Here is a 12,529-nt window from a genome sequence, read left to right as displayed (position 1 = left end):
GCAAGTGGATTGGGGGCCGCCGCTGGGCTGTGTGCTGTGGAGTGTAAGCGGAGGGAGGGGCCCGCCAAAAATGAGGGTAAGGCTTTGGAGGTGGCACTGGAAGTCCAGCCCTAAGAGAATTGGGGCACAGAGCCGGGGCATAACCAGGAGCCTGACCCCTTGGAAAGTTTCCTGGGCTGCAAAAGCAATGGAAAAGTTTGTGGGATAGACTTTGAGCTTTAGTGTCCGGGCCACATTTTGGTGCACAAAGCTCTCAGTACTACCGCCATTGAACAGGCATTTTCTCACCTTCCCATTGACAGTGATGTCCATCATTGAGCACTCGAGGGCATGGGGAATGTCCCCTTTTAAGGTGATGGATGCTAAGACCATCTCGGGGTCCGAGTCACTGCTCCCTGATGGATGAGGCGAATAGCAGCCAACAGCTTCCTTCCTGGGCATGGGATGCATCGGGTGGGTGATCGGGTATGCGCCCATGTTGACCATGTCGTCCCGTCAATATGCTGCTGGGGCCCGGCTGGCCCAAGATAGCGGTGCCCATTGGATCAATTACAAAAAGCAAAAGGTCATCAGCATAAAGAGAAACATTGTGGACCGATCCTCCCCTAATAATTCCAGAGATATCCTGAGATTCTCTAAAGACAATAGCCAAGGGTTTTAAAACTAAATTAAACAACAAAGGGCTAAGAAGGCAACACTCTCTGCTCCCTTGATAAAATTTAAAAGGTTAAGATTGCAAAGAGTTAGTAAGAATAGAAACAACAGGAGATAGGTATAGTAATTTAATCCACAAAATAATTGTGGGACCAAAATTAAATATTTCTAATATGCAAATAAATATTCCCATTCAACTCTATCAAAGGCTTTTTCAGCAACTAAAGAGATAACACATTCCAAGGAAGAGACAGAGGGGAAATATAAAATATTCAATAAATGGCAAATATTAAAATGTGAATAATAGTTTTTAATAAAACTTGCCTGGTCCTTTGAAATAATTAAGAGGCAAAATATCTTCTAATCTACTGGCCAAGATTTTAGATAAAATTTTTACATTGACATTTAGAAGAGAAATAGGCCTGTCTGCCTGTCCCGCATTGGACTTGTCAGCCACAAATGAGCCTGCAGCTGACGTGGACATTTACCCCCTCCATAAATCTTCGTCCGCGAAGCCAAGCCAAAGAAGAAGAAGAAGGCCTGTAGGAGGCACAAACTGATAAATATTTCTTTTTTAGGGATGAGGGAAATTGTTGCATGATTAAAAGAGGTTGGCAAGTTCCTGGATTTAAAAGAATCAGAAAAATACAGAACATAAATAGGGTATAAGCAGGTGGGAAAAAGTTTTATACCACTTGACAGGAAAGTGATCAGGGCCTAGTGCTTTGCCAATGTGTCATGATTTAATAATCATTATTAACTCTTCCTGTTTTTTTCTAACTGCATTTGTGCTTCTAAAGAAAGAGTAGGTATTGTCAAATGGTCCAGAAAATTTTATAATAGGAGTTTTATCAATGAGAAAATCAGATTGATATTTAGAATAATACTGTCTAAACATATCATTAATTTCTACATGGTCTTTGGTAACACGACCATCTTCCTTCTGAATCTCCGTAATAAGACATTTAGCAGCTAAGCCTTAAAGTTGATTTTCCAGAAGTTTTCCCAGCTTATTACCATGAATATAAAATTGGCTCTTACTTTTCAAAAGTTGTGCTTTGATAGGATAAGTCAAAAGCAAATCATACTTAGTTTTAAGATCAACTTGTTTTTTAAATATCTCAGATTTCGGAGTAAGGGCATATTGTTGCTCTAAAATCTTTGATTGGTAAGTGTAATCTTATTATTAGCCTCTTTTTCATTTTTGAAAAATACAAAATAATTTGTCCTCTAATATAAACCTTAAAAGAACTCCAGACAATTAAGCTAGAAACCTCCAAAGAAGAATTGTTATCAAAGAAAAATACAATCTACTCCTTCATAAATTTCAAAAAATCTGAATCAGAGAGTAAAATTGAATTAAAGAACCTGCTTCTAACAGATTGAGGTAAATCAGGAAAGCTCAGTAATAAAATCACCGGAGCACGGTCTGAAATTACAATAGACTCATATTCACATTGTTACAAGCCCAAAGGACCCCAAAACCCAGCATCAATAAACATTCACAAGGACAAGTAGTTACTTAAACAAAAGTTGTTTTTAATTATCTTTAAACATGGAAACAGAATCAAACTTTAACTTATCTCTATTAACTTTACTACCCATCTTAACCCCCTTCTAATTCTAAGCACACATGTATGTGATGTGTGTGTAAGTTAAAGAAAAGTTCTTTGGTTCACAGTTCAAACTTACTTCTCATTCTTCTAAGTTCTATGGTTGCAGGCAATTCTTATACTGTGCACAGAATTTAACATGTATGAAGTTCACCAGGCTTTGGTGCTCGAAAGATAAATGTTTACTGCTCAGGAATGAAAGCAATCGTAAATCACCATAGCAACTTCAAAAAGGAATCCAAAAGCAAATTCTACATCCATCCTCCCCCCCCCCCCCCAAAAACTATCCGAAAAGATAGCAAACTAGGGTTTGCAGAGAGAGATTTGTTGTTCCAGGATTTCCACAACTGAGGAACCACCATTAGTCACTTCAATGTCTTGCTGATGAACCTTGCCCCATCAGGGTTCTCCAGATGATAACCTCTTTCTTTCAGGCTACCTTTTTGTTTTTCTTATTCCAAGAGAAACATCAAACAGATAGCACTTCCAGCCATCTGCTGCTCTGGAGTTTGTTTCAGTTCCAACCACCTTGTCCTGCTTGTTTCAGCTGTCTGTCTGTCTCTCTCTTTCTCTCTCTCTCTCTCTCTAACTGCCAGAAAGCCCTTTTGACTTTTGTGATAGTACAGATTTTATCACCAATGTGTATATGTTCAGGTGGTTAGTGTAGGATGACTGTGATTGGCTGAGAGTGTAGCCACACCTACTGCCAGGTCTTAAAGGATTGCTGCCAGCCAGACCAGGTCATTCTGGACTGGTCAACCTACTTGTGATATGCTCCAGTCTTTTAGTTTATAAAAGCCTTGGTTTGGATCAACAAATCTTTGGTTCTTACGATGCGCATTACATGTTTCTTACTTGCAAAACCCCTGACATTCCCCAGCAAACAATAGGAGTTAGTCTTTTTGGTCAAGCTGTTATCTTTAGGTAAACAAAAACCCAGGAGTGACCTTTCTGTGCACTCTGTCAAAACCCTTGCAAAAAGCTTTTAACAGCCAGTGTCTCCTGCTTGTTGCTTTAATTCATTTCAATTAGCACCTACTTGTGAAATGTGCACAGCATTCTCCATAGTTTCTGTAAAGTTACTGAACATGAATTCTTCAATATTTCAAATAAGATCTGTTTTAAAGTGTATGTATGTAACCTACTCTAATTTTACCAATTTATCTCCCAAATACATCTGCAAGTATTCTATCACAATATGCACTAATTAACAGAATTAGCTGATTATCAGTAAAAAAGTAATTAATCCGTGAGTACATATGATGGACACTTGGGAAAAAAGGAGTATTCCTTATCTTTAGGATGGAGAAAATGCCACACTTTAACAAGAAAGAAAGAATGAATGAATAAGGGGTATTTAATGTCACTGTTTAAGAAGACAAATGGTCTAAGATAGGGACTAACCAACAGTTGAAGTGTCCATAAGTTTGAATCCAGAAAGTAAGAAGAAAAATTTTCAAAAAAACCCAGATCATCGATATTAGGATCATAACATTGGCAAAAACAATCCTTTTATTATATAGTTTTCCATAAGCAATAAGAAAATGACCATTAGTGTTAGATACAACATTATGATGAACAAAAGGAATAAATTAGTCAATTAAAATTGAAACCCCTCTGGCCTTTACCATAGAAGATGCATGAAAGTGCTGCCCTTTCCAACATCGAAAAAACACGGTGTCATTCAAACGGATATGCATTTCTTGTCAAAAAAATGTAACCCTTAAACTTTTTAATGTGCATAAATATTTTCTTATGCTTAATAGGATGATTTAAAATGCAGGTATTAACCATATAACCACTTACAGCACAGAACAGGCCAGTTCGGCCCTACTAGTCAATGCCGTAACAAATCCCCACCCTCCTAGTCCCACTGACCAGCACCCGGTCCATACCCCTCCAGTCCTCTCCTATCCATGTAACTATCCAGTCTTTCCTTAAATGTAACCAGCTTATTGTGCAAGCTCTGCAACTGGGACGTGTGGTTAAAGATGGCACAAGTGCCTCTGGACACTGCGTCCGGGGGCTCGTTGAGTCTCCCGGGGCAGTATAGAATGTCGTAGTTCAATGTAGACAATTCTATCCACCAGGGCAGGATTTTGTCGTTCTTAATTCTCCCCCTGTTCTGGTTATCGAACATAAAAGCCACAGACCATTGGTCCATGAGGAGGGTGAAGTGTTTGCACGCCAGATAATGTCGCCAGTGCCTTACTGGATCCACAATGGCTAGGCCCTCTTTCTCTACTGCTGTGTGTCTTACCTCTGAACCCTGTAGGATTCATGAGAAAAAGGCCACCGATCGTCCATCTTGGTTTAGGGTGGCAGCCACATCGGATGCATCCGTTTCTACTTGAAACAGGGTCAACTCATCTATGGACCGCATGGTAGCTTTACCGATATGGTCCCTAATGTCCCTGAATGCTCTGGTGGCTGCTGGGCACAGTGGGGAACCTGAGGAAACTGATTGCTTAAGGTGGTCTGTGAATGGGAAGGGAAGGTTGAAAATCACTGCTCTAGACCCAATTGTTACTCAAATATTTTGCTTGAGAAAAATTGTCATTGGCCCATTTCCTTTGGAGTTCTGAAACTGTGCACATGAGTCAATTAGGTACAAATAAAACAGTGGTTTTCAAATTTTTCTTTCCACCCACATACCACCTTAAGCAATCCCTTACTAATCACAGAGCACCGATAACATAGGGATTACTTCAAGTGGTAAGTGAGTGGAAAGAAAAAGGTTGAGAATCACTGATTTAGGCTAATACCTGGTCATCTACATAAATGAAAAAGAAAGTGTTGTTCGGGTTTGTGTGGGTCCCACAGTTTAAGAACCAGACCAAAGTTATGGTACAAAGCACACATTTATTTTGAGGTTGCAAATGGGACAACAGGGTCAATATGCTAGGCAAACCGCAACACACATACACACACAATATGCTAGGGATAAATGTACACTTCGGATAATGAGGGAGGAATCGACAGAGACTGGGGAAACGTACACATTCAACAGTCAAGATCGAGGTGATACTGCGTGCCTCCACCCCTTGACTGGTACGAACACGGCTCTTGCTACCTGTCCTCGCGACTCACCCCAACCCAGTGTGAAAGGTGCTACTTACGTGCCACGAGGAGTCCAGAGGCAGAACAGAGGGGCACATGGTCCTTTATAGTTCTACAGGCAGTACTGGGGGGCCAATCACTTGGGCCCCATTGGCTGCTGTGACCAATGGCTCAAAGCCAAGTGCAGAGGTCAGCCAAGATGATTCACCTAGGCCATTTGGGTGAAGGTCAAGGCTGAGTCTGGGCATGGTGCCTGGACTGCAGCACCTGGTGATTTAGGTGGGCCAATTGCAAGGGTCACCTTGATGGCTTGGGGTGAGTCTTTGACCTTGATTGTCAGGTAGTGTGTCCTCCGATCAGGAGCGCAGCAGCGCCACCAGGTGGTGGAACGCTGCCTGTCCATGACAGAAACATTTCCACTTTTTTCTCAATTTAAAAGCTGTTAATGTGCTGAAAAATTCCTCAATCTAAGAAGCCGCAGCAATCGAAACAAGTCATTGTTCAATGTGACCTGTTCCAATCGCCAGCTCTTGTGACCAGTTCTCTTCTATCAATGTTCAAATCTGTGAGGTCAGAATTAGTGGCAGCTGGAGAATGTGTGCCATCTGTATCTTGTGCCATGTGTGTTATAGTCTAACCAATGTCTTGAAGAATGATGCAAGGAGATTACTAAATTATCTAGAGTCTAGACAATTAATCTAGATTCATCTGTACCAGACAAATAACAAAAAGTGGTTTGGAAAGTCACCTGTGAAAGTGGAGAGCAGCTCTTGGGACAATGAGCCCAACTTCTCCACAAAAATAACATCCCTTGGCTCAATTCACTGAATCTAGACATTTTCCAAAACCCAGACATCCTTCAGTCGAAGGTGGGAGACAAAAATTAAACACATCCACAGTTGCTCAGGCGCTCCATTTGTCAATAAATCATGAAAAAGTTGAGGACATATCAGGTTTATAATTTTTAATTCAATCACAGGTTGAAAGTCACACTAAATGCCTTTGAAAAGGTATAGGCTTGCATTTTGCATGATTGAGTTCCTTAAGATTCTCTCAGCACAGAGAGAGCAGTTCCAATTTTTTTACCTAGAGATAAGGAATAGATTGAGATGTGGCTGGATCCCTCTGCTCTTTCAGTTGGTCGACATCACGGGTTTGGAAGGAGATGGTGAATTTCATCACCAACATCGACTTTCAATCAGGAGTAGCCCTGAAAATATGGAAAGTGGACCACACTTTGCAGTATCTTGCCATGAACCTTTCTGGTCAGAGGGTGATGCTGTATTGGGTGGGGGGGAGGCAGAATGATAGAAAACCTTTGTTTTGTAGTTGTATGCTTCACTGAATGTCCACAATGGTTTTGCTCTTTCCAAAATGCCTTACTTCCAAGTAACAGCTATGCACTTCCTTGCCACCGCCAGAGCGATGAAAACAAATTGGATTTGAAATTTGGACAGCTTCATCATAAGCCTTATGTCCAGTATATTGGTCATAATCTTCCAATCATTCTTCAACACGGGTAGTGCTTGAAGTTTACAATGAAACATCTTGTCCAGGAAAGGAGTAATACGAAAACCAATCTAACCTGGTTCAACACTGTCGGGCCAAATAAACTCATCCCCAAAGTTCAAGTCCTTGGTTCATCACCCCTTCTGAAAGCTGGATCAACAACTTGCTGTTCAGAAAGGCAATAAGAAAGTCAGAACAGACGGCCAATCTAAGCTGGTGCTGGAGAAGGGGCTGGAGATGATGTAATAGAAATGAAATTAAAAAACCCCAACTTGAATAGTTGAAGAAAAATGGTGAGTTAAATGCTGACAAAAACAATTCAGAGGACTCATGTACACTGAGTAATGTCACTTGTCGGGTTAGGTGATTGAAGCAGAGGTTAGATAGGGAATTAAAGGACAGTGGAGGAATGAGAGAAGTGAGAATAGAATGAGATGGGGAGAAATGAGGAATCATTCATGCAGTAAAAGCAATGAGTTCAATTGCATATGTGTTACAGTCTCGAGAATGGAATTGCTTTTACTCAAAGGTAAACAGGTTTATGTTTTTCATTGTTTTCTCTTACTTTTCAGTATTTTTCTTCGCTCTTGCTAATCTTTCTGGTCGAGCTGATAGCTGGTGCCCTTGCTTGTGTTTACTATCAAATGGTGAGTTTAATTACAGTTTCATAAAATGTTAAATGTTAAGATTAACAAAGCTGAGATGTGGGGTGAGGGAGGTTGTGGGTATCCAAAGACCCTGTGACCCTTCACACCAGTCTAAACTGACATCTTACCCACACTGGATTGCTTATTACTGTTTTTCTATGCATCTTCAGAATCAGGATTTATTATCATGAACAAGTCCTGAAATTCAGTGTTTCCAGCAGCATTTTAATGCAAATATTCATATTATAACCATCTTACAACATAACTATAAAAAAATTAAAATAACAAGGCACGAAAAGTAAGATTAGTGCCTTTAGTTCATTGATTATTCAAGTGGGGAAGAAGCTGACCTTGTGCCGCTGAGTGCTCATCTTTAGGCTCCTCTACCTTTTTCCTGATGGTAGCAGAGTGAAGAGGGCCTGGCCTGGGTAGTGGGGGCCTTTGAGGATAGAGGCTGCTTTTTTAAGACACCGCCTCTTGTAGGTGTTCCTCGATGGAGTGAAATCTGATGCCTGTGATGTCGCAGGACAAGTTAACAACCCCCTGGAATTTATTCTTGTCCTGACAGCTGGTGCCTCCAAACCAGGCAGTGATGCAGCCAGCTAGGGTGCTTTCCACAGTACACCTGTAGAAGTTTATGAGAGTCTTTGGTTACAAACCGAACCCCCTCAGACATCTCACAAAGTATAGCTCCTGGTGAGCCTTCTTTGTGATGGCAACAACATGGAGGCTCCAAGACAGATCCTCTGAGATGTTGACACCCAGAAATTTGAAGTTCTTGACCCTTTTCCCGACTGAGGGTTGAAGTTCTTGACCCTCTCCACTACTCTACTTCTTGATGGAAAGTTAGGGAGATTCTGTTTCCTTCCCAATGTTGGGAATCTGGAAATGGTGCCAGGAAATGAAAGGCGGTCAATGTTTCAGGCCTGAGCCCTTCATCGGGCATGAAGGGCTCAGGCCCGAAATGTTGACAGGCTTTTATTTCCTACGAATGTTGAATGACCTGCGTGGTTTCTTCAGTACTTTTGTGGACTGCACAAGTTCCCAGCATCTGCTCCCTTTCTTGTTTACCTCTGAGAGAACTGGGAGAGACCGAGGCAGAGTTTTGTACAAATCACCAAAGTTTGAGCTGCAAAAAAAATGACAGCATCTCATTTTCAATAAGGAGGTAAAATAAGTTTCTGTGGTGTTTCCCTGCTTAGGATTAGTACCAAATGTGCAGGGAGAGTAGGGGATGTCATTCAAGGTGGTTGCTTGAACAGTCCCTTTGTGATTTGTGACTGTTGACGAATTCCAGATCCCACCTCTCCCAGCATCACTGCAGGGACATGTCGTATGTTGCTGGCACCATTATCCTTTCAGAAAGGGGGTTCTTGCCCTACTCAGTTCTCTTATCAGTGGAGGTTGGAGTTTAAAAAGTTTGGAGTGATTTCATTTGGTCTGTTCCTTTGTTTGTACCATTCAGTTTGACTGCCAGATTTTCTAAATGTCGTAGTTTTTTCAGAGGCAAGCAATGTCTTGCCAGTTTTGCAGTAACTTGCGAAAATTAACATTCATACAGCATGTAACCAGGCCCTTTGGCCCACTTTGTCTGGTACTATACCTGGGTCTGTATCCCTCTATTCCCCAACCATTTACATGTTTGTTTAGAAGATAGAACAATACAGCATAGAAACAGCCCTTCATCCTATCACGCCCTCACCAACCATGTTACCAAACAGGCCCTTCAGCCCATCATGTCTGCACCAACCATGATACCAATCTAACTGATAATGTGTGCGTGTATATGTTCGATATCCATCTATTCTTTGCCTGTTCAGGAGTCTATCCAAATGCTTCTTAAACATTGCTATCATGTCTGCTTCTACCATCTCCCTTGGCAGTTACTCTAGGCACCCACCACTCCCTGTGGAAATAAACTTACCTCCTCTCACCTTTGATGTATGTCCTCAAGATTCTAACATTTCCCACCTCAGAAAAAAGGCAAGCAGATTTAATGGAAAGCAATAAAGTCAATGTCATGTGGCTGGAGGTGCCTAGATGGAAAATAAGCTGTTGTTTGTCCAATCTGCGGGTGGTCAGGGTGGGACAGTATACAAGGCCATGGACAGACATGTGAGTGCGGGAGTGTGACTCAGAATTGAAACGATTGGCCACTGGGAGGTCACTATGGTTGTGAATGGAGCGTAGGTGCTGAGCGAATCAATCTCCCAGCTGTGACCGGTCTCTCCGACGTAAAGAATGCCACAAAGGGTGCACTGGATGCAGTAAATAAGTCCTCTGGATGTACAAGTGAGGTGTTGCTTTACATGAAAGGCCTGTTTAGGGCCCTGGACTGTGGTGAGGAAGGAGGTGTGGGGCGCAAATGTTGCACCTCCTGAGGGCACAGGGGAAGGTACTGGGGGTGCGATGAGTGGAGAGGAATGAGTGCATCAGTGTAATTAACCTAGTCATATTTACTCTGTCTCTACCCCTCATGATTTTGTAAACTTCTTTCAAATTTCCACTCATTCTTCTAAGCTCCAGGGAATAAAGACCTAACCTGTTAATCCTTTCCTTGTAACTCAGTTCCTGAAGTCCTGGCAACATCCTAGCAAATCTTCTCTGCACTCTTTCAATTTTATTGATATCTTTCTTAGATGACCAAAACTGCACAGAAATGCTTCAAATGTTGCCTAACCTGTTTTATACAGCTGCTACATGCTCCAGTTTTTATACTCAGTGTCTTGACTGGTGAAGGGAAGTGTGCCATGTGTCTTTTCTGTACCATCTTACCTACTTATGTTTCGTCTTGCATTTGACCTTCCCAAGCTGAGATATTTATCAGATTTTTATCAGACTGGAGAAAAAAAACAGATTGGACTAGGATAGAACTAGATAAATAGGAGAAAAGGTACCAGAGCATATACTTTATAAGTGGGATGAGAAGCTGGTGCAATACAATAATTCACCAGAACTGCATCACATACTTAAAATATGGAAGAGAATACACGTAGAACGAAAAATGGTAAATTATCTAAATCCAAAAATGATATTGACACAAAACCCACTAATCCCTTTTATAATAGACAACTTATTTTTTAGAGAATGGGCGAGAAAAGGAATCAAGAAAATTACTTTTTGGGAAATAATTTGTTAACATTTGAACAATTAAAAGACAAATATGGAATTACACATGGTACAATGTTTGCATATTACCAGTTGAAAGCTTATTTAAAGGACAAATTGGGAAACTGTTTGAAACTACCAGAAGGAAGCAGCTAATGAATAATTACAGACACAATGATTAGTTAAAAAAATTATTAAAAATATGTACATTAAACTGCAATGCAAAGAAGTGGATGAAACAAGGTCTAAAGCTGGGAAAAAGATTTAAACATAAAGATAAATGAAACATAACAAATATGGGAGCCATACATGAAACACAATAGAGAAAACCTATCACCTAAAATGACAGAAGGAGAAGGAAATGAAAAGAATTGACTCAGTGGAACTTCTTGTTTATTTTTATTGAGTGACAACATTGTTTGACGGGTTTAATGTATCTTAGATTCTGAACTTTAAATGAATGGGGGGGGAGGTAGGGAGGGTGGGATGGGAAGAGGGAGGGGGGGAGAAAACGACACTGTATATATTTGAAAAGAAAAATGTATGTATCTTGATCAATGTGGATAGTAGTGTAAAAAATGTTTTAAAAAGATAAATGAAACATGGAAAGAGCTATGTACAGGAACTATGAGGAATACAATAAATACAAGATTACGCATGATACAATATAATTGGTTACACAGACTATATATCACCCCTCAGAATATTGTTGGGACCCAAGAATATCGGATAGATGCTTTCACTGTAAACAAGTAATTGTATCAACAATACATGCAATTTGGGCATGTACAAAAGTGAAAACTTTCTGGGAAGAACTGTCAGATATTAAGCAAAATTGCCAAGAACAACGTACCAAAAAAACCAGAAATTTTTCTGTTAAATAGTATAAGAGACAAAGAACTAGGTCTCATATTAGATAGAGCCCAAAAAAGATTTATTATGATAGCCCTCATAGTAGCAAAAAAGAGCATAATGGCAACCTGGAAAATGGAAGAGAATCTAAAAATACAACAATGATATACAGAAATGAATACGTGTATTCCATTAGAAAAAAATACATATAATCTAAAAGACAAATATACATTGTTCAAACAAATTTGGGAACCAAATATGAAATATGACAGAAAATGCCGACTTTGGATTCCATCTCCTAAAGTGACAAGAAGATAAACAATGATTACACTTAAATATGTAAAAGTGGACGACACGAGTTTTCTTTGTTTTTTTCTGTGTGGATTGTATTTTTAATATTGGTTTTTGAGGGGGGTGGGAAGGGAGGAGAAAAAAGAAAAAAATGTCATTGTGTATATTTAACGAAGAACATTTGTATATATATTGTTGATATGGTTCATAGTGCAATAAATGAAAAGTTACAAAAAATAAGGACATCTACAAGATATCTTAAGAAAGCAGCCTCTGTCCTCAAGGACCCCCGTCATCCAAGCCATGCCCTCGTCACACTGCTACAATCAAGGAGGTTTAGGAGCCTAATGGTACAAATTAGTCTTCCTCTCTGCCATCAGATTTCTGAATGAACAATGGACCACAGACACCATCTCACTTTCTCTTCTTTTTGCACTAATGTACTTTCGAGCTTTAATATTTCTATCTCTGATGCTGCTGCAAAACAACAAATTTTGTGACATGTTCATTACAATAAATTCTGATTCTGCTTCACTAAACTCCATGGAGACAACAGCTACTCCCCAACCCTCATCAATCAACTTGGTCACATTCTCAAAATATGAAATCAAATTTGTGAGATATGAACTATACACACAAAGCAATACTGACTGTCCTTAATCTGTGTCTTATGTAAGTCCTGGCGCCAAGAATCTTCTCCACTAATTTCCCAATCAATGATGCACTCATCACCAGACTTGTTCTTGTTCCCCTTCTCAAACAAAGGAAGAACATTGGCAACTCTCCAGTCTTGTT

General features: G+C 40.2%; 1 protein-coding gene across 12 annotated transcripts in view; it reads left to right on the top strand.

The window, feature by feature from the left end:
- The window catches only part of LOC138746293 (tetraspanin-11-like), a 179,257-nt gene that overhangs the window by 42,851 nt on the left and 123,877 nt on the right, over positions 1-12,529 (top strand). For all 12 annotated transcript variants that reach the window (XM_069904513.1, XM_069904510.1, XM_069904503.1 and 9 more), the window contains one exon: positions 7,409-7,483. In XM_069904513.1, the coding sequence (XP_069760614.1) occupies positions 7,409-7,483 (75 nt within the window). The remainder of the gene's footprint in view (positions 1-7,408; positions 7,484-12,529) is intronic.

The sequence above is a fragment of the Narcine bancroftii genome, chromosome 11 (assembly GCF_036971445.1).
Source record: "Narcine bancroftii isolate sNarBan1 chromosome 11, sNarBan1.hap1, whole genome shotgun sequence".
NCBI classification, from domain to species: Eukaryota; Metazoa; Chordata; class Chondrichthyes; order Torpediniformes; family Narcinidae; genus Narcine; species Narcine bancroftii.
The sequence above is the reverse complement of the archived record's forward strand: the minus strand, read 5'-3'. Positions and strand labels throughout refer to the sequence as shown.